General features: G+C 39.7%; 1 protein-coding gene across 5 annotated transcripts in view; it reads right to left on the bottom strand.

Annotated features, from left to right (window-relative positions):
* Window positions 1-2,065: 2,065 nt before the first annotated feature.
* The window catches only part of JMY (junction mediating and regulatory protein, p53 cofactor), a 43,380-nt gene continuing 24,652 nt past the window's right edge, over window positions 2,066-20,793 (bottom strand). The window contains exons 5-12 of one of the 5 annotated variants that reach the window (XR_014556363.1): window positions 20,374-20,539; window positions 19,537-19,724; window positions 16,571-16,651; window positions 14,570-14,665; window positions 13,416-13,950; window positions 11,594-11,904; window positions 9,254-9,309; window positions 2,066-9,149 (exon numbers count right to left, since the gene is read on the bottom strand). Coding sequence is in view for 3 of the 5 variants with exons in the window: in XM_083703449.1 (XP_083559575.1) it covers window positions 11,597-11,904; window positions 13,416-13,950; window positions 14,570-14,665; window positions 16,571-16,651; window positions 19,537-19,724; window positions 20,374-20,539 (1,374 nt within the window). In the remaining 2 variants the exon portion in view is untranslated. Of the gene's footprint in view, window positions 9,310-11,575; window positions 11,905-13,415; window positions 13,951-14,569; window positions 14,666-16,570; window positions 16,652-19,536; window positions 19,725-20,373; window positions 20,540-20,793 lie in introns of all 5 variants that reach the window. The other 4 variants (XR_014556364.1, XM_083703449.1, XM_083703448.1 and 1 more) reach the window with 4 other exon arrangements.

The following is a 20,793-nucleotide window of genomic DNA, read 5'->3' as shown; positions in this document are numbered from 1 at the left end:
TTATTATTATTATTATTATTATTCTCCCCTCTGGTGCAAGAGGCCAGCTTCTTTGGAAAAGGCTGCACACTCAATGTCTGGGCTTGAGAAGCAGTCACCTACATATCATCTGCAGGAGGCAGGGCCTCCACCTTGAGCTCCATTTCAACTTCCTGCCTTGTGGCAAAAGGCAAACCCTGCCCTGGGCACAAGAGCCAATAGCAAGAAGAAGAAAGAAGGCAGCAGCCGCCACTGTTCATCCCCCACCTGGAACACAAGCGGCTGCTTTGGAGGCACCATGCACTCCTTCCATGAGAACCACCTGGGAACAAAATTCTGCTCATAGGAAGCCAAGCCAAAATAACTCTTTAAAATTCTTACATGAGAATAGATAATAATATAATTCATTAAAGTTAATAAGGATGTGGTTTGAAGGACACCTACACTTGAACAGCTTCAATTAATTCAGAATTAATTCAACAAAACATGTATGGAACTAGACAGCAAATTAGCTTTTCCCATCCTTTGTTGCAAGCCAGCTCCCTACAAAATCAAGGTTCCTTTTGGAAAACATAAGTAAGTAGAAAAATTCATTTCCATACTGTACTGGTTCTTAGATTTTTGGGCCAAAATGGCAGTATTATTGGACAATTTCCAATAGATTTTCTGATCCTGGCAGAGAGAAGGGGGTAATGGTTAGGGAGACTCACATAGAATACTGCCAGTTTAATACTTCATAGCAACTTTGTAGCAAGCAGGTCTTTCGTATGAGTAGTCCGGGTGGGTGGGTGGTCAACTAACCTGTTGCACAGGATCTGATTAATTACACACTGGAACTCATAGCAATCTGCAGGGCTTGTTAATGGTTCTTAAGTTTGGTCTCAACAGCACAAAAAGAGCTTGAAATTTGGTTTTGCTACCAGGGAAAAAGGAAGCATTGCTGAGAGACTACTAGTTCTGTACATCTGATCATAGCAGTGTTCTCAAGCTCTGAAGACATAGCCTTGGAATAAAGAAATCAAAATACATATTGGTGTCTTGACTTATGTTTGCTCTTGTTGTAAACAGTATCTTACAAATCTGGAAAATAATCTGTGAAGTGGCACCTGTGCACTTGAATGTGCAGACTAACAAATGTATTCTCTTGTGTTAAATCAGATGTACCAATTTACACTTACACTTGGGGGGAAAGAACAGACTTACCAAGAGTAATCCTAGGGACATTGTATGACCGAGGAGCCACCACTTCTTAAGCCTGATCAGGTTCACATGAGCCACAAAAGCTGGAATGCGCTTTCCCCTCTTCTTTTTGAACTTGGTCTTTTTATTATTTCTCCCATTGACGTAGTTTGTCTGAGGCATGTCAGGGGACTGGGGGGCAGGGATTGGAATCATGCAGATCCAAGACTTCCCCCAGAGTGGTCCTTTTCATTCCCTGCCAGAGTACCATCAGTGGAGTGAGAGCAGCAGAGCTTTCTGCCGCTGCAATGAAGAGAAGGGTTCCAGGGACATACTTTCTCCTCAACCTTCAGACTTGCCTCATTGCCAACAAAGAGGCCCACAACACACAAGGTTGCAGCATCCCTGGTCAGCCAGCTGCCTCCAAAGGGGACTATCCAGGACTGGAACCAGACTTCAGGGGTCCCATGGTGTCCTGATGAGTCCTCAACAAGCACACACAACCCCTGCTACTCCCCTATAGCCACATTATTTTTCCTTGATGGCACAGGAGTGGCTGCAACACATTTGCTGCTCTCCCCATCAACTCTGCATGCAGTGTGAATGGGACTCAAGTGTGGTTCCTATCTGTAGTGGTTGCCCACCATTTTTAATTTATCCAAAATGAAAACTTTTGTTTTAAAAGTTTTACGTCTCATTAAGGGAATCTTGCATGATGGAATGAGAGGGTCAGAACTACCTGTGATCCTTCGATTGCAATGAAAAAATTATCTTCTGACACATCAGTATAAGAATGTACAGAAAGTTGATAGGGATTGCTTATGCCTAACATAACTGTACAATATTATACTAGCATGTCTGCTTCAGAGCTCCACAAGTCCTTTACATGAATGTGAAGGAAACTGTATTCAAATAAATATCCTTTATTAAAGAAAAAAAAGGAACAACTTTTAAGCACCAAAATTTTTAAGTATGTTGTTACATTTCATGTACACGAGACAAGTCATTCAGGACTTTGGGTATAGGTTTGAATTTCGAAGCCATGATAGTAAAAAACATGAAGTACAAAGCAGTACAATAAAGTTGCAAGAAGGCTGCACTTAAAGGGGAAAAAGCAAAAGGGCAAACAGTTAAAACTTTTAGTTTTCAAAATATTGCTAACAATGCTCTTTTTGTTTATACTTCGTGCTTAATACTTTGGAACACTGAGCATTATAAAGATATTGCAAGTTTGCTGGAGCATTTCAGAAATGCAATGTCCATTTACAAATGTCCATTAAATACAATTGTTTTAAAGAAGTGCAGCACAGCACACCGATTTTCATTCTTTTTGCACTAAGTTAGTGAATGGTGAATTGGTTTTCTTTTTAATTTTTTAGCTGTTCAAAAATGAGGCGTTCCATTAATGTTCAACAAGCTTTATCCATGCAACATAATCAACAGCCTTCTACATTTCAGCAAATATGTTAACACAGCTCTGCTCTTGGCAACTCATAAAATGACAAACAACAAGTGGGCTGTAGCCAAACAAATGTAAGACTAAAGACCCAAAGTTAAGATGTGGTAGTGGGAGTTCCATGACAGGCTCCCCTGAGGTTTGTTTTTTTAAAAAACAAAAAGGGGGGGGGGGGTTTAAAAGCAATCAGTAAGGGAGAGAATTAATTTGGGCCATAATGCTGCTTTGTTTTTATCTCATTCCTAAGTTATTATTTCCCCTATTTAAATCTCCTCTTCCTTTGAAATTGTCATTTACTTCACTGAGGAAACATACAGTTTCAGGGGGCAATTCAAACCAGCAAAATAGAGCAGCAGGGAAAGGGTTACAAAAAATGCATCACAGTCCAACCCCTATATGGGAACCTTGTGGATGCTTTCACCTTTTAAAAAGAGCCATGCAAGATCTGGTCCTAGTTCTAATGTCCTGCCTTGTTGAGGTTGAAGTTCTGCATCAAGTGTGTAGACACCGCATGTGATAGTCATTCCTAGACTGTATGATTTCTGAGTACATGAGGATGAGTGCTTCCTGTAAGATTTTTTTAAAAACTCCCCACATATAAAGAACAAACACATTAGTCTAGGGGCCTCCCTATCTCCTAGCTTTCAATCTGCAGAAAACATTCTCACTTGTAATCTGCCATAGAACTGTCTATATATCTGAATCAGCTCTGAAAGTAATAAACTCACATTTCCAAAGGAGGAGTGGGGAATAGGACAATGGAGTGGAGAAAACAGTTTGACTACAACTCCTGTCATACCTAACAATTGTCCATGTTCACGGGAGTTGATGGGAGATGTAATCCAGCAACACCTAGAGGACCACAGGTTAGCCACCACTCGACTATGTGCAACGCAGCCAACTATTCTATGCTCATACCAGCTAAGCGCCCTTCGCAGCACCGCATGCCAAATCATACAAGCTTGGGGCTGTTCAGGGAATGAGACGACTTCCAGGATTATATCCAATGTGAAGTCAGGTTGACATGCCCCTTCACTGCAGGAGATTGTTGTTGATCAGTAACGTCTTAGCTGGGCTTGCAATCCTTTTTCCTACAGGGAAGGGTGCTTCCCTTTCAACTCACGCCACTGCTGCCATTTCCAAATTCAAGATAATGCCTGGTACATTTGGAAAGAAGGCACTTTGTGCCTGGCTCAGATATAATACTAAACCACGGTTTAGCCAGTGTCACGTGAACAAGCCTGCTTAAGAGTTTAATCCTGGTTTGTTTCAACAAACCATACTTTAAAACTAACCACTACTTCAGACCTACCAACAAACAGTGATTTGTTTAAACTAGACAGTGAATATATAGGAGTGTAAGTCCAAGGTTTGCAGCTCTGTAACATAAAGCTATGGCTTAGTGTTACATTCAAACCGGCCCTTGATGTTAATGACAGCTTTTTTAAAAAATGAAACATTGTTTTTATGGTGCTGCATACAAAAGGCTTTCTCCCGTTGGCTAAAATTTATTTATTTATGAATGCCACTAGTGATTGTGGCTTAGTTAGCCCTTTTCAGATATTCAGCCCAAACATATGAGGGCAAAAGATGTGTAGGAGGCTGGGGACAAATATACTAGTCCTGCTTCCACTTCAGCCATTTGCATGTTTAGCATCAAGTCCTGAAGGAAGTCTCAAAGTGCCCCAAAATCTCTCTGCAACCAGGAGCCCAATCTCAACCATGAGGATGCTTATTGGCATGTTGAACAGGCTTAGAAGCTCCCCACTCAACCTGGCAAGGTATTGGAGGGGGTGAGCCCACCATGTATACCCCTGCCCCCCCCTCTTTTAGACCTCACATGTTCAAGCCGAGTGACCAGAGGTTCTGTTTTACCTACAATTAATGGTGGGGAGGGACCACTCTAATCTGCAGCCCACTCTTCAGCTCCTCCTGGGAATAAAGCCACAAAGAAAGTATTTTCTGAATTGGACTCTTAATCACAGATAGTGTGAACACCCATACTAGAAAACAGAATAAATAAAATTCTGATGCCCAGGTCTAGAGAGTACATAGGCCAATAAAGGCCAGGTATAACAGGCTGCTAGCCACACTGACCATGTTCCACGTCCAGTAGTGGCCAGACTGCTGCTGTGCTCAGGTCTTGCTGCCATGCTGCCTGTGCTCAGGTCTTGCTGCCATGGGCAACTGGTTGGCCACTGTGAGAACAGGATGTTGGCATAGATGCGACATTGGCCTGATCCAGCAGGCTCTTCTTATGTTTATCTGCTTGCTGTTAATTTTTATGCTCAAAGCTAGGAATTCCCAGGAAATGGTCTTAAATAGCAGAAAAGGTTGTGCAAAACCTTCGAAAACAGCCTTGCAAAATAGAACGTTCACCATGGCCCAAATTAGATTTTAATTACGTAAGATTTCATGTAGCAATTAATATACATTATTTTTTGTTGGAAGCTTTCAAATGAGTTATAGCATAAAACCGCTAGTGCTTTCTTTTTCAAACCATCACACACAGTAACAAAACAATGTGCTTTTCCCTACTAAAGAACACTTGGCCCCGATCCAGGGAAATGAGAGTGCAGCAAAAGGCTGAGTGGCTGCTGCTTCACCACAGAGCATCAGCCTGCCTAAGGCATGATCGAAGCAGTCAGAAGAGCAGGACACCATATTGAATCTGGATGTCCCCTTTCATGGTGGTTGGTGCTGCCATCTGCTTCCATGAATAGATTGCTAATAGATTAGGGTCAATGTTGATAGCACACAACTATTGACACTTGACTCTAGTAGCATTTTAAAATTCCACATCCTCTCAATAAGGTGCTTACATCTCTTGCAACAAGCATCTCTTATGCCTCCTTTTCAATAAGCTTATTTGCTTGTTAACAGTTCATCAACACTAAATATACCTTGTTTCATGCTTCTGGGTTCGTTATGAGTAACACCAAATGACAAAAGCATTACAGCGAAAATAAAAGAATGCTCATAAATCCAAATAGTTTTACAGTTCACTCTTTAAAGTCAGTGCAAATAAAAAGAGAACATTGACTTTGAGTGAAAGTTTCCCCCCTTTTCACTAGACTGTGACAAAAATGCACATGATTCTCTGAAGACAGTGTCTACATGAAACACAACTCAAAAGCAAAAACTTGGAATGCACCAGCAAGACATAATTTAGTGATGTTAATTTGTTTTTGTGGTTACCAATTTTATAATATAAGCTGCTCTACTCTGAAAAGCTTTACAAGAAAATGGTTGAAATAAGAAGCAAAACTATCTATACTAAAGAATATAGTCAGTGTACAAATAAACCAAGCAACTAAAATTAAAGACTTATGGGATCATGCTGCTGTTCAGCATAATTTGTTTTTCTAGTGGAAATAAAACACCTTGGCCCCCTTGCTGCCAAACTGCCAAACACACGACTCATCACCTCCTGGCATTTATAGTTCCTTGAGCTAGTCTACCACCAGTTCAGGGGCATCCAGGTAGATCACTACATTTCTTGACAGAATGCATTGTGGACAATAAAATGAGAACAACGGCTGCAGTACAACCATGTACCGCAGTCAGTCTACAGCATACGAAATACTGGAATGCATATTTTCATGCATACTTGTCAGCTGCATAGATTTAGGTGTGAATGCCAGTTCAAGCAGCATTCATCAATAATTTTTCTTAAATGCCCATATATTTGCTAAGTCTGCTGCAATAAATGTACTAGACTAGAGTACTCTGAGTTCTCAGCTGGTATGCAATGGCTTCAAGAAATAAAATTAGGAATCACTATTAATTAAAAGCAAAAGCAAAACATGTGAGAATATAATTATAAGGAATTGCACATAGATAAGATGGACAAGGCCTTAACTTGACAAATTTGTGTAAAATGCTATCCAGGCACTACTGGCACCCAGATTCATCTCTTCTTCCTAACAGATTATGGGGGAAAACTATACTCGGTCTAAAGGAAAACTCTGGATAGGAGATCAGCCACAGTACAGTGGTACCTCGGGTTACAGACGCTTCAGGTTATGCGTTTTAGGGTTACGCACCGCGCCGAACCCAGAAGTACCAGAACGGGTTACTTCTGGGTTTCGGCGCTTGCGCATGCGCAGAAACACAATCTGCGCGTGTGCAGACGCGGCGCTGTGGGTTGCAAATGTGCCTCCCACACGGATCACATTCGCAACCCGAGGTTCCACTGTACAGCAGCCAAGTATGTATAAAATATGTTCCTCTGAAACAGCCATTTTTATAGCGCTAAAAGCCGGTTTTATTTTTTTGCATTAAGTAAACTGTCAGAAATAGTTTTTTTTTAAAAAAAACAAAAACAAACTGGAGCTTTCAAGGTAAAGATTCCATATATACAGCCTGAACATTTCACAATCATCTTGAGAGCTTTATAAACTTTCCATATGAATTTAAAATTTATAGTTGCAAAAGAGTGTTAGCGTAAGGAGTGTTACTCTCAATTTTCAATAAGTTATGTCTCCTTGATTACGTGAATTGCCTAGCAAAATTTGCCATTCAAAGCTCCTGCTGCAACTGATTGTGTAAAGCTTTACATGATCCATCTCATCCTAATTTTTAGAAGTTCGTGTTTTGGGCTACAACTAAAATTTCAAACACAATATATTATACAGTGGAAATCTGGAGTGTGACTAAATGGAGGTGACTAAATGGCAAAGGCACACCAACTACATATATTATGGTTTATGCTAAAGGTCAACAGTTATATTTTGCAGCTATTTAATTATTGCCACCACCAAATCTTGCATTACCTGTGACTGTAACCACACAGTGCATAATGCGATTTTGGTTAATATGCAGTAACTTGGAAAGGAAATGGGTTGTCTTGTTTTTCAGAAAATTAATGTTCAGTTCCTAATACAGTTCTTTGTCTCCCCAACAGAAGGCGTTCTCACAATAATTGAACTCATGCTATTCTCAAGCTTACCTTTGGGAAAGGACAGCATTTCAGACTATATAAGGCAATAAGCTTTTTTTTAAAAAAAAAAAGAAAAAGAAAGAATGGCAGGTATCCCGATAAAATATTTCTCATTATTACTGGCCTAGGTAGTCACTTTTGCACACCCAAATATTTCCAAGAGTTGAGCTGGACTGTTACATGTATTGTCAAGTATTCAGGGTACTCCCAAGTATTTTTAAAAGGAAAAGGAGCAAGACATTTAACCTCTTACTATGAAAGGTGAGTGGGCTTACTAAATCCATTCCATCCAATATGCATCTACTTACAACAGGGAAGTGAATATAGTAAATCATTTTAAAATGGATATTTCCTATCATAAGGGATCATAGTTTGTCAAGCACAAGATTCTCCTACAAGCAGAAATTTTCACTAGAGAGCATTTTAATAAGGGTAAGATTAGCCCTGGTGCAGAAATACTATTCCATACAGTACTCTGTTATTAAAAAATGAGCTGCCTGCAGCTATTAGTCATGCTGTTTGGGATTACGTTGCTTTAGATATTCACTGTACCAAAGGCTGTGCCTCCTTTAGACCATTATACAACCAGGGTTAAAAATGAAGTGTTTTTCAAATAAGCAGGCTGTTACATAATTCAAATATTTTAACAATGATAGGAAGAATGAAAACTGGAAAAAAATTATAACTTCCACAACTTAACAGTAAAACTGGATTTCAGTTTTGAATTTTCTTTAAATAAAGGTTCCTTAGAGTAATCAAAGAACAGTCAAACTAATAGACAAAAATAATTTTAAGTATTCTCATTACAAAATATTGCTTCTATAAATAAAATTTTATGTAACTTTATTATCTATCACTCAGTCCTGCAATTAAAATGTTTCTATTTATACGAGCATGGGAAATTCTAATTTAAAAATACAAGATGTACACAGTATACATGGCCTTCTAAAGGGTTTTGCTATATGCCATTTTAAATGTACTAGGCTGTAAACAATACATTCTTAAGTATATGTATTCCACTCTTAGGGGGCTTCCTGTTATTCTGTAGAGCCATTTGTTCCCATTTTCAAAATAACTTGTATTTTGTACAATGAATAGTTAAAATGCATTATATCTCTGAAATCCACTTCCTACATGACAAATATAGTGAGAAATAAAGACCTTTAGGAGACTTCCTGTTGCTGTAATAGAAGCTGATGTGAAAGTAGCAATTTGTTGATTAAACAGTGAAGTCTTCAGTGAACCAAAGGTCAGATTGCATACCTGTCCTGGTAAATTATGCTGGGGAAAAGCTCTGCTGCAATAGGTGCTGATTTAGTGTTTCACACGACTGTAAAAAGTGAGTGAAGAACCAGAAATATCTTGAATGGTTCGTTCTCCTCAGTGTTCTGCAAAATACACATCTAATAAGGTAGTTTTTGATCCCATCAGAATTTTGTACCATAATTTTAAAAAATGCATTTTAAGCTCTTCTGCACATATCAAATTGTTTGTCAGATGACGCCTTTCCCAGACTGAAGGTGGTGATCAAACTGTTGACTATGGATGTTCAGAAGTGAAAGGAAAATCATTATTCTGTGGAATCCTCACCACCTGTTTAAACAAACAAAAAACAGCTGAAGGACAAACTGTAAAGTTGTTTTTTAAATCAAATTCTATTCCTTTAGAGGCCGCATCAAAATGTGCTTTTCAAGCACCTATTCCTCCTTGGCATCTGAGTCTGCAGGCCACATTCTGCGACAGGCTGCTCTAGCTGAAGATATGACAGAAACAAAATTATTAGAAGACAAGGAGAGTCTTAGCCCTCCCAACAGCTCATTAATATGATTAGTCTTTCCCTCCCCACATCACCTGCTTGGAATACTGAATCAAGAGGACCCTTTCCTCCTCTGCCCACAACACGAGTGCTAGTGTAAAAACTCAATGTCAATACTCCAGTTATATACCAGGGCTGGCAGAGAATCTCCTGAGAACCTGAGAAGAGTTGCTGCCAGTCTAAGTCACCTGTACTGGGCTAGAGGGACTCATGAGCTGACTCACTGTAAGGCAGCATCGTTTAACTCAGGCATAGGCAAACTCGGCCCTCCAGATGTTTTGGGACTACAACTCCCATCATCCCTAGCTAACAGGACCAGTGCTCAGGGATGATGGAGTTGTAGTCCCAAAACATCTGGAGGGCTGAGTTTGCCTATGCCTGGTCTAACTACTGTACATGAAGATCTGTGGATGAGTGGAACATTTGTTGCTTTAATTTATGTATGCTTTACTTTTTATAGAGATTTTTCCACTGCAGATTGATTTACAGAGTAAATTAATAATTTCATCCTTTAAATTGATTTCCCCTTTATGGGAAAACTTGCCTTGCAGACTTTGGAAGTGACCTTAATTTTGATTAAATATATTGCAATTAGTTATTGGCATGCCAATTCACACATTAATCCAGTAGGGTCACCTCTGTCAAATTGGTAACAACCGTGATGAGACAAATCTTACATTCCACTAATGCAACATATGTTTCCACCTGCAACCCAGAAATCAGATTAAGGTTTTCACACAATTTTTCACTGTCTTAACCCTCTCCATGATCACAATCTTTTCCACTTTGTTCATGCTGTTGATTCAAACAGTCAAGGTTTGCATGCAAATACTGCCTTTCCAAATTTCCAACATCCTGAAAACGTATCACCATTTAAGAAAGATGCTATAAATGGGAAAAGATCTTGCTTTTCTAAAAAAAAAAAAATGTCTAGAGCTTTTGTTCAAATAAGCACTAGCATCAATATATTCCAAAATTCCATATCACCAAACTGTAATTTAGATGTTTTAGAAGAGTTAGGGAGGAATATAGTGTGCATCTCTCCTCTCCGATTAAAACAATGGAATATAACACCCCTAGCCAGCCAGCTCAACAACCCAGAAAAAAATGGGCAACAGATCTCTGAATTAGGAAAACTCCTCCCAAATCAATGACTAGAGAGGAGGCCACGTCATATAACTTTAGGAGTACTAGCTAAGACACACTTTGGTAAAAATGGAAGCAGCAGAGGCATCTGTCAGTCAGAAGTAAGGAAACTACAGTCATGCCTTGGGTTGAATATGCTTCATGTTGAGCGTGTCTGAGTTGCGCTCCGCGGCAACCTGGAAGTCACGCGCATGCGCAGAAGCGGCGAAAAGCAATGCGCGCATGCGCAGATGTGCCGTCGCTAGTTACGTTTGCTTCTGGATGTGAACGGGGCTCCGGAACGGATCCCGTTCGTATCCAGAGGTACCACTGTATACCCATTCTGACAAAGAAAGTTTCCTTCAGAGAAATACCTTGTGAGAAGTTCCAACTTTATTTTCCCATATGCTCCCCCCCGCCTCAATCCTACCTTAATGAATATAGTTCTGGGATTTCCTAAATGTACTAACATCCTCGTCTCCTCTGTGAAAGTTCAGGAGGGTGGCAACACGAGAGCAGGCCTTTTCTACTATGGCTCGCTGCTCATCTTTAGGTGCCAGGCTAAAACATTCCTCTTTTTCCAGGCCTTTGGCTACTTAAACAATATTTGGCCTTTTAAACTGTGGGGCATATTGTTTTTTCTTGTTACTATGGTATATGTATTTTTGTGTTTTTATATTGTAAACTGATTGATTAATTTTATTTATTTTTATTGTAAACTGCCCTGTGTTGCTCAGGTGAAGGGTAGTACAGAAATTTAATAAATAAAAATAAATAAAATTAATCTATTTATGCACAGCAGTGCTCTGCACTGAAATATTAATATACCGAAAAGTGCCTGAACTTGAAAATGATTTATTGCTAATAAATATTTTGGATAAAGCCTTTTTGTGTTTTAGTCTAAAAGCAGAAATAAACCCAGATACATTAATCTGCCTATTTTGAGCTTATACAATGGCTGCGGATCTTAAGCCACACATGCACTTCTCTTGTGTAAATGTAGGAGAACTTAGGCACATTCCTAACAAGCATCTACTATTATAGGTGCTGCTACTATTTGAGGAAACTAGATATATACCAAAAGAGGAAACATTACTCCTTAATTTTCCCAGTCTGTGCAAGGCAGGTTCTCCTCTTCATCTTCAGACTCTGGTGATGCTTCCTTAATTCGCCGTAGTGCTTCATGGATGCTGCGTGTCAAAGGGTCATCATCAGGTAGAATTGTGAATGATTCTCTCATAAGGTCCTTTTGCACTTTCTTCAGTTTCACACCTTTTCTTATCTGTGCCAAGATGTTATTGCTGTCGTCTTCATCAGGGAAAGGCGGGAGATTTCTCTGCTCAACTTTCCTCAGGTGGAAGCTACCACGTTTCAAGGAAGCCAACACCTCATCCATTGGGGAACTCACTGCAGAAAAGTAGAGTTCAGTAAGCACGACAACTTTTCATATTTTATGGTATGAAATTTCAACAAGACATTCACAAAAGCCAAGGATGTCTGAAATCTCCTTTTCCTCTCCTCCTCCTTGCGGCTCCACCTCCACTCCATTGGGTTCCCCAGCCCACAAAGCACATCTCCTACATGGAAGGTAAAAAAACCCTGCTATATATTTCTAATGCACTGTTTCTACAATTCTGAAAAAAAAAATACATTACAGTGGTGCCTCGCAAGACGAAATTAATCCGTTCCGTGAGGCTCTTCGTATAGCGGTTTTTTCGTCTTGCGAAGCAAGCCCATTGACAGCTTAGCGGATTAGCGCTACAGCTGTCAAGCGGCTTCCAGCGATCAGCTGTTAAGCGGCTTATCAACGGAACAGCTGATAAGCGGCTTAGCGGCTTAAGAAAAGGGCGAAAAAAGCGAAAAAAACCCGCGGGGGGATGCAAGATTTTTTTCGTCTTGTGAAGCAACCCCATAGGGGAATTCGTTTTGCGAAGCGCCTCCAAAACAGAAAACCCTTTCGTCTAGCGGGTTTTTCGTCTTGCGAGGCGTTCGTCTTGCGGGGCACCACTGTATTTTCAGATCACAATAATCAAGCCCATAAGAAAGAAGATCAAAACAATTGGAGGATTATGAAGTTCAAAAGGTGAAATGAAGCTACTGCATCAAGAGATGAGCCCCCACTGTTGTCTTTGGTTCTCACAAAATGTCCGGCAAGTATCTGGCTCAACTTTCTATGTTAGGACAATGCAGCTGGTATTGAGGGAGGCTGGTATTCCTTAGAGAGCCAACCCAATCCCTCTACATACCCAACTGCCCTTGTGTACAGGGGCAACGACCAAACCTGGACACCTCCTGGTCTACCTGCCCACACATGCATGTCCACCTAGGGAATGGGTTGGACTGTGCCTTTAATTTTTAAGATCCACTGTATCATGTTTATTCTTTTCATTTAAAAACCACAGATCTGCTAAGATACACCACTTCCTACCGGCAGAGGTGTGGAACCTTGTTTTTTTAAAAAAACTTTCGGTACTAGTACAAAATAAGTACTCTGAGCTGTGGACTAACACCCTGTACTCAGGGCATTGAAAATGTCATCATTTATTAATTAAAATATACCAACACCACCTTTCCCATTGTTCAATGTTGGCAAAACAGAAATCAAAATTTGGATAAAAACCATCAACAGAGTTATCAAGAGTTTTCATTAATTCCACCAGCTGGAGTCCAGAGATCTACTTCAGGTGTAAAAACTTTTTTTTCCCTTTTTTGCCACCAACACCCCCTCCCCTGGGAAACATCACAAAATGATATTAAAAGACCCCCCCCCCCAGTTTCAAACATGATTTGGGGAGGTCATGTTCAAAAATCACACACCATGCTCTCTTGGGGGGTAGGGATCCTTTAATTTTATTACTCAAGGTAAGAAAAACTGCTTTTTCTTTTCCCTGAATCACATTCAAGAGAAATGAAGTTACCTCTTCTCCTCTGCAAACCTTCCATATCTCCCATTTTCTTTAGTTTCTTCTTGGCACTGACCAACTGGCTGCTATCAAAGAAATGAGCTGATGGTGCTATGGTGGTCAGCAGTGCTGGCTTCTCAGTGCTGGGTTGTTTCACAGGGCTACTGCTCTTCTCAGAGCACTGAGTAGACTCTTCCTTGGTGGGCAGAGGTGGTGGCGGCGGTGGTGGTGGAAGAGGAGGAGGCAATGGGGCCTCATTAACTATATTGGGCTGAAGTTCATTACTGAGAAGAGCAGGAGGAGAAGGAATTTGAGAAAATTCAGAGATAACGCCACAGGGAGGTGAAGTATCTTCAAGTGGTCCTAAATTTCTAGACTCCTGGATTTGTAAAGGTTGTATTCTTTTTTCTTGCCCCACCACATCAGTCTGTGTAGTTACAGGTAGCGACAGACGATTATCAGCACATGAAGTTGAACTGGCTGTACTTTTTCTTCTTGCATGGGCCAGTCGAAGTCTGGTTGATTTGAGTATTACCTGTCCAGGATAGCGCTTAGGAGGGGGGGGGGAAATGAGTTAAAAATTAGGCAAGCATCAAAAGCATGGTGACTAACAGCACAATTTTAACCCTGTAAACTCAGAATTAAGTCCTACTGAATTCAATGGAACTTACTCCCAGGTGAGTGGGGTTAGGATTGCAGGCCAAGAGACTTATTACTGCTAACCTCAACTGCTCACATATAATTATGATTCAACCCTTTCAAAATTGTCAGGTTAACTTGTAAATTGAGAAACATAAACATGGGAATTAATTAATATGAAGAGAAGTATAGCACAATTTTTCCTAAGAGTAATTCCAATGTTCTTTTCTATTTTCTTGTGAATATGAATATAGTTTAATAATTAAGAAGGCTTGTTTCACACATTATATAGCAATGATTTATGGTTGCCATCACATATACAAACAACACGAAGCCATAGCTAATGCATGCTCTCTGGAACAAGTACTTGTGTCAAAGGCGCTATTATTGGTGGACAATCATATATGTATATGTATATACATTATATGTATATGTATATGTATATGTATATGTATATGTATGTCTATGTCTATGTCTATGTGTGTGTAACTTACGAAGCATCAGTAGAATGTCTCCCTTCTTCCATTTACCTGTTTAAATGTTCGAAGTCTGTCCAGTGTTATCTGTCGTTCCTGAGTAACCCATGAGCTTTTTCTTTCTTCTTCAGCTTGCAACTGCTCCCTCTTCTAAGAATGAAAACAAAAAGATGAAAGTCGGGGGTTAGAAACACCAGGCTGGGAGGACGAATTTGGATGGAATAACTTTCACCCACTACTGCTTAGTCCCAGTTAACGTTAACTTTTTTCTTCCTTTCGTTAGAGGTTTTAAACCAAAATCTCTTAATCCAGGCATCATACACAGCTTGTCTTTGATGAGACAGGAAAATGGGGTTGTTAATCTTTGTTTTCATTTTAATCACCAGGAGCTCGATATTAAGTGTAAAAAGAGTTGCTTTTTGCCTTAGGAACCATAAATCTTTGGAACCCCCTGAAGAAACGTCACTACTTCCACACAACACCACTTCTTGTGGACAGCTTTCTCTTTTCTTTTTTCTTTTCTTTTCTTTTCTGCCCTCTGCCTCTTCTCATTCCAGTGCAGAAGAGATCTCCACACCAACCACCCATCGAAGTCCAGCTTTGCAAAATAAGGACAGGTACTAAATCTCTCTCCCCTCTCCTGGCAAGCTGACCATGTTCTTCCCCACCCCCTCCACAGGACTCCAGTCATCTACCTTCTTCCCCTCTCCCTCTTCCCCTGCCCCTCCATCCTTCCATCCCTCCCCTCCCCTTTTTCATGTCCCCAGACATCCTACTGCTCTCTCTCTCTCTCTCTCTCTCTCTCTCTCTCTCTTTCTTTCTCCTTCTCCCCACCCGCATTTCTGCTTTCTTGAGGTGATCTGCTCTTTGCCAAGCCCTTTTATTCTTCCTTAATAGTTCTGCTCCTTTACAAAAATGGAACTTATTTCAAACCATGTCCCAAAGTCATCCAATTGCTTTCTTCTTGCCCTAACCCCTTCCCAAAGCCTTCCAAAAACAATATACCAGCCTCCTTCTTCTTGACAATTTCCCCATCTCTTCTAAAGCAACTGGCCCTTGGCCCCAGTCTGTATTAATTGATCCCAATCAACCCCTTTTTTAATGAACATGCTGATTCCCTTTTATTGTAATAAATTGTTTGAATGATACCCTGTGGTATTCTTTGACTCCATAAACTGCCAGGTATGGGACATGTTCCGGTCTCCATGTCAAAAGATCAGAAATGGCTTGTCAAGGTTGCATGTGAAAACGACAAGTTTACAGGCAAACTGTATACTTCATAACATCTGTCAGTTAGCTTCTAGCTAGCTGTAGGGTTGCAGCCATTTTTATTTTTAAAATGGCAGTAATTATCAAATACAGCATTCATTGCTTTGGAACAAGAGCAGGACCAGACCGGTCATAGATGCAAACTAGGATACCACCAGATACCAAAATTATAGGTGAACGTCCCTCAGCTGCATCATGACTTAGAAAGAGGCATAACCTGCATATTTAGACTCCTTCATGCTTTTAGAAGAAATTGGGATTCTAATTTATGTTAGTGATGCTGCTTAGGAATCTGTAGATAGTAGTTAGTGCAGATAAACTAATGTAGAGCGTAAGATGACAATGGTGATAAATTATGCTACAAACTGATATTTTTCTGATGCTGTATTTTAATTGTATCTTATTACAATGATTTTATATGTGAGCTTCCAGAGTACAATGTTATTGCGCAGCTTTATAAAAAATATAGCAATTTTGAAAAAACAGAATTGTGGTTAGTAACATGAAAAATGAAACCAATAAAATAATATTCTTGTCAGCTCTTGGTCATTTAAGATACAGTTCTTTATCCACTTACCTTGGACCAAGTGTCACTGAATTCAAAGTGACCTACTTCTGAGGAGATGTGCATAGGATTGCAGTGTTAATGTCCTATTACTGTCCTACTGTATATTGCTCAGTATACAGTAACATTCAAAAGCAAGGCGGGGGGATTTAAATTTGCTTAAGTTGGGGGGAAACCTTGAGCTGGAAGCTTATTTTAATATTAACCAAGATAAAACTCACAAACTGTGCAGTATGCTGTGACTCTTCTTCACTCTGAAAGTGCTGCAAGAATTTTTCATGATGTTTTGCAATGCAGATCTCCTGTCAATACACAAGATACTGTATAAGATAATAATAATAATAATAATAATAATAATAATAATAATAATAATAATAATAATATATTTATACCCCGCCCATCTGGGTGAGTTTCCCCAACCACTCTGGGCAGCTTTCAATCAAGTGTTAAAAACAATACAGCATTAAATATTAAAAACTTCCCTAAACAGGGCTGCCTTCAGATGTCTTTTAAAGATAAGATAGCTACTTATTTCCTTCACATCTGAAGGGAGGGCATTCCACAGGGCGGGCGCCACTACCAAGAAGGCCCTCTGTCTGGTTCAATTGAAATGATCAATAGTAATCAAGCTAAGAAGGTATAAAATGAGTAGCACAAAATAATTTCAGTCTAAACACAGCAACAAATGTGAGGTTTGTTTTAAAAATATGCTTTAAGTATTTTCTGTATGTTTGTTTTTTGAAAACCCGGAAAAGCAGTCACTGGTAAGGCGTAGATGGACACAAAAGTCAACATCTAGACTAAAAGAAAGCCACAGTCAGGATAGGAAAGAAACTAGATATGCTTCGTGAAGGATTTTGTAAAGGGAATACATAATAACAATTAATCATGCCCTGGAAAAGAGTGTGAAACCTTATCCAAGTTTATGCATTTCAGTGAGTTTGTTGCAAAGGAGATTTCAACACAGCAAAGTCACAACTAGGAGCAAATGGGCAATTGTGTGGCTTTGGAAACTTGTGCAGTTTTCTGTATCTTTTTGTAAAGTGGGTCTGTGTTTGTGGAATCTGTAGCCTCAGCTTGACAGCCTTAAAGGTGTCAGTGAGTTTATAGAAACAATCCAGAGTGTGTGTGTGTGTGTGTGTGTGTGTGTGTGTGTGTGTGCCTGCCTGTTTGCTTAATAGTTTAACAAGTTTGCAACATCCATTATTGTGAATTCAAAGACACATACAGCATTTATTTCAGAACACATATATCCACTGGCTGCTGTGCTGATTTAGTTTACTGCAGGAAAACCTCAATCAGTACTAAAATATTCTGCCAAACAGTGTGTACAATTTCAGCATTTAACTCCTATTAGCAATTTATTTCAAAACTAGCTTTCCTAACACCAACAGTTGCTTGATACAATAAACCAAGACTACCAGTGCTTAGCCAGCAGGTGGTAGCACCGGGATAATAGGAAACTGTTTCCACAATGATCCCATATCAACCTATCAAGACATTGTCAGGAAGGTAACATTACACATAAGTAGCTGTTATAAAGGTACTATGAAAAGAACTACACCATCCAAATAAATACACACACACAAGCTCTAACCATAGCAAAACAGACACCACCTATGAACCTGAGATCGCTGCATGTAGGAACAGGATACATGCCCACTGTATATAGTAACACCAAATCACCACTTTGATGGTGCACCCCCTAAAAAAAAAGCTGAACAAAATATCCCTCCTCTGTCCACAGCACACAGCTTACAGAGGAAAGTGGGTGAAAAATTAAAAAGGCAATTCATGTGTGAAAATCTAGAATTTACTCCCTTAACTTTAAAATCTAATGATTAGATTCTTTGGAAGATAAGGATGTTAAATTATGTCCATAACTTTGCTTACAGCTGATCAAAACAGCAATATATTAGCTAAAACTCACAGTCAATTCAGGGAACAATAGTATCACTTCTATAATGCAGCTTACGGCAAGAAAGCAAGTACTTACAACTAGGATTATTTTGTGTACATCTCAACATATTTTAAAATAAAACATTTATTTTAAACTGCAGGTGATGGCCACCCTAGAGATGCTGAAGGAAATGGCTTTACCATGGTAAGGGCTTTCCCCACTCCCACCCACAGCCCCACAATTTGAGCCCTAATGTTTGAAAGTAACATTTTGTGAATCAATATGCTTCCCAGTAATACTACGTTTGGAAATACCATTTTTCACACCCACATCCTGCTGCTAGTGGCCTCCCTTCCCTTCTACTACTCCCAGGTATTTTCTTTCCCATCCGCCTCCTATTCTAAATTTCATGTTTTATCCATTTAACTTCTGCTGCCCCCAAATCTTTATTACCTTTTTTCCCTACAACACTTTGCTGCATGTAAAAGAAATAGGTTCCTCCACATTAGGGACAAGGAGTTTTGCCTAGTTTGTTCTTGATACTCTATGCTAACTTTATATATGCAACAAAGCAAAGGAAAACAACAAAATATGCAACACACACATCACCAGTAGACTGAAGTGACAAGACTCTTCCCTTTGTGCAATGTACTTTTCATTATTACCAAAACAAAACAAAAATTACTGTCATTACAGTGCTGGGGTGGGCTAAGAGGTTTAAAAGTCCCTGACAAGAATGCAGGGACACGGGTGGTGCTGTGGTCTAAACCACTGAGCCTCTTGGATTTGCTGATCCAAAGGTTGGCTGTTCGAATCCATTTGATGGTGGTGAGCTCCCATTGCCCTGTCTCCAAGCTTCTGCCAACCTAGCAGTTTGAAAGCACACCATTGCAAGCAGATAAATAGGTACAGCTGCAGTGGGAAGGCAAACAGTGTTTCTGTGCACTCTGGCTTCCATCATGGTGTTCAGTTGTATCAGAAGCAGTTTAGTCATGCTGGCCAAATGACCCAGAAAGCTGTCTGTGAACAAACGTCGGCTCCCTCGGCCTGAATTGAGATGAGCGCCACACCCCATAGTTGCCTTTGACTGGACTTAACCATCCAGGGGTCCTTTACCTATTACCTTTTTACCTGCATTAACCCTCTACCTCACCCCATATGAACTGATCAACTAAGAAGAAAGCGCACACGACCAATGGTCTGGTCTGATCTAAGGCAGCCCCCTATGTTCCTGTGCCAAATAGGCAAGGAACTCTTTGCTGAGTAGTGAATGAATTAGTGTTTTACCTTTTTATTTCTGAGGTAGGCTTTCTTGGCTGAAATGCGCCCACGCCTTGCTTCTAGCTGGCGGACTTTCTGTTGCAATTTCTGTAGCTCTTCTCTTTGCAAGTGTATAGATGCTGCCATATCTTCTTTTTCGAGCATGGCTTCCATACTTTCATAGGTATCATAATACACTACTTCATCTCTTTTCTCTGTTAGAAAATACTAACAATTTTAATAATTTTAAACATGCACACACACAAACTACACAATGCAATAAAATCTAGATCAACCTTCAGTTGTGATAAACAGAATAATGTAGAAATAAGTTGTTTAATGATATTGGAATGGGTCAGAGCCAGAAGGGCTTGAGGGTTATAGTCACACAACCAACACTGATCTAATACCACACAAAATCCCAACTATAGTGTGACCAGAGCAGGAAACAGGAGCAACTAATGGAAATTACATTAGAGGTGACTGAGACCAAGGCTACAGAGGTATTTTCTCCCAAACAGATATAAGGATTGTGGTGGCAAACTCCACTCAACACAGAAGTTACATCTCTCATCACCCTCAATAATAAATTCAATTTATCCAAAATTTTGACTCTAGCTGGGACAATCTTTGATACCTCAGAAGGAGAAAGAAATCAAAAGCCAAACAGTTAAGGCTACAGTTCTGTCAGGCTTACCTGAAAGTGAGCCCTATTGAATACAGTTAGATTCACTTCTGAGTAAATATGCATAAGAACTGGAGTGGGAAATTTGCAGCCGCAGGATAATCTCAATAACCAACTTGTACTACAGCTGCCTATGGCATATTGTTATAAATAATATACATGTAAAATGAATGTGTCACCTGAAATAAGTCTTTTGATGCTTTCAAGTTGTGCTGTCAGCAGCAGTTCTTCACACTTCAAAATTTCAAACTGTACTTCATACAACTGAAGTTGCAGGTCATAATAATCAGATTCAAGTTGATCCAAATGGGCTATGGCTTCTGTGCCACCTTGTAAACTCTGCATCTGAACAGGAAATATATAATAGTTACAACAAGATGACCTATTAAATCTTAACTCTGTCACAAAACGTTTACAAAACCTCCTATCAAGAAGTATTGTGAAGCTATTGAGCTTTATGTGGGGGGGTATTGGTTTGTTGTTTTTATTTTAATTACGTCTTTGTGGTTTTATAATTTGATTTTATGCTGCGAACCACCCTGAGACCTCTGGTTATAGGGCAGAATATAAATTCAAATCAATCCATCAATAAAATAAAA

The sequence above is a fragment of the Podarcis gaigeae genome (genome assembly GCF_964106915.1).
Source record: "Podarcis gaigeae genome assembly, chromosome: 11".
NCBI lineage: Eukaryota > Metazoa > Chordata > Lepidosauria > Squamata > Lacertidae > Podarcis > Podarcis gaigeae.
This window is presented reverse-complemented; position numbering and strand designations above follow the sequence as displayed.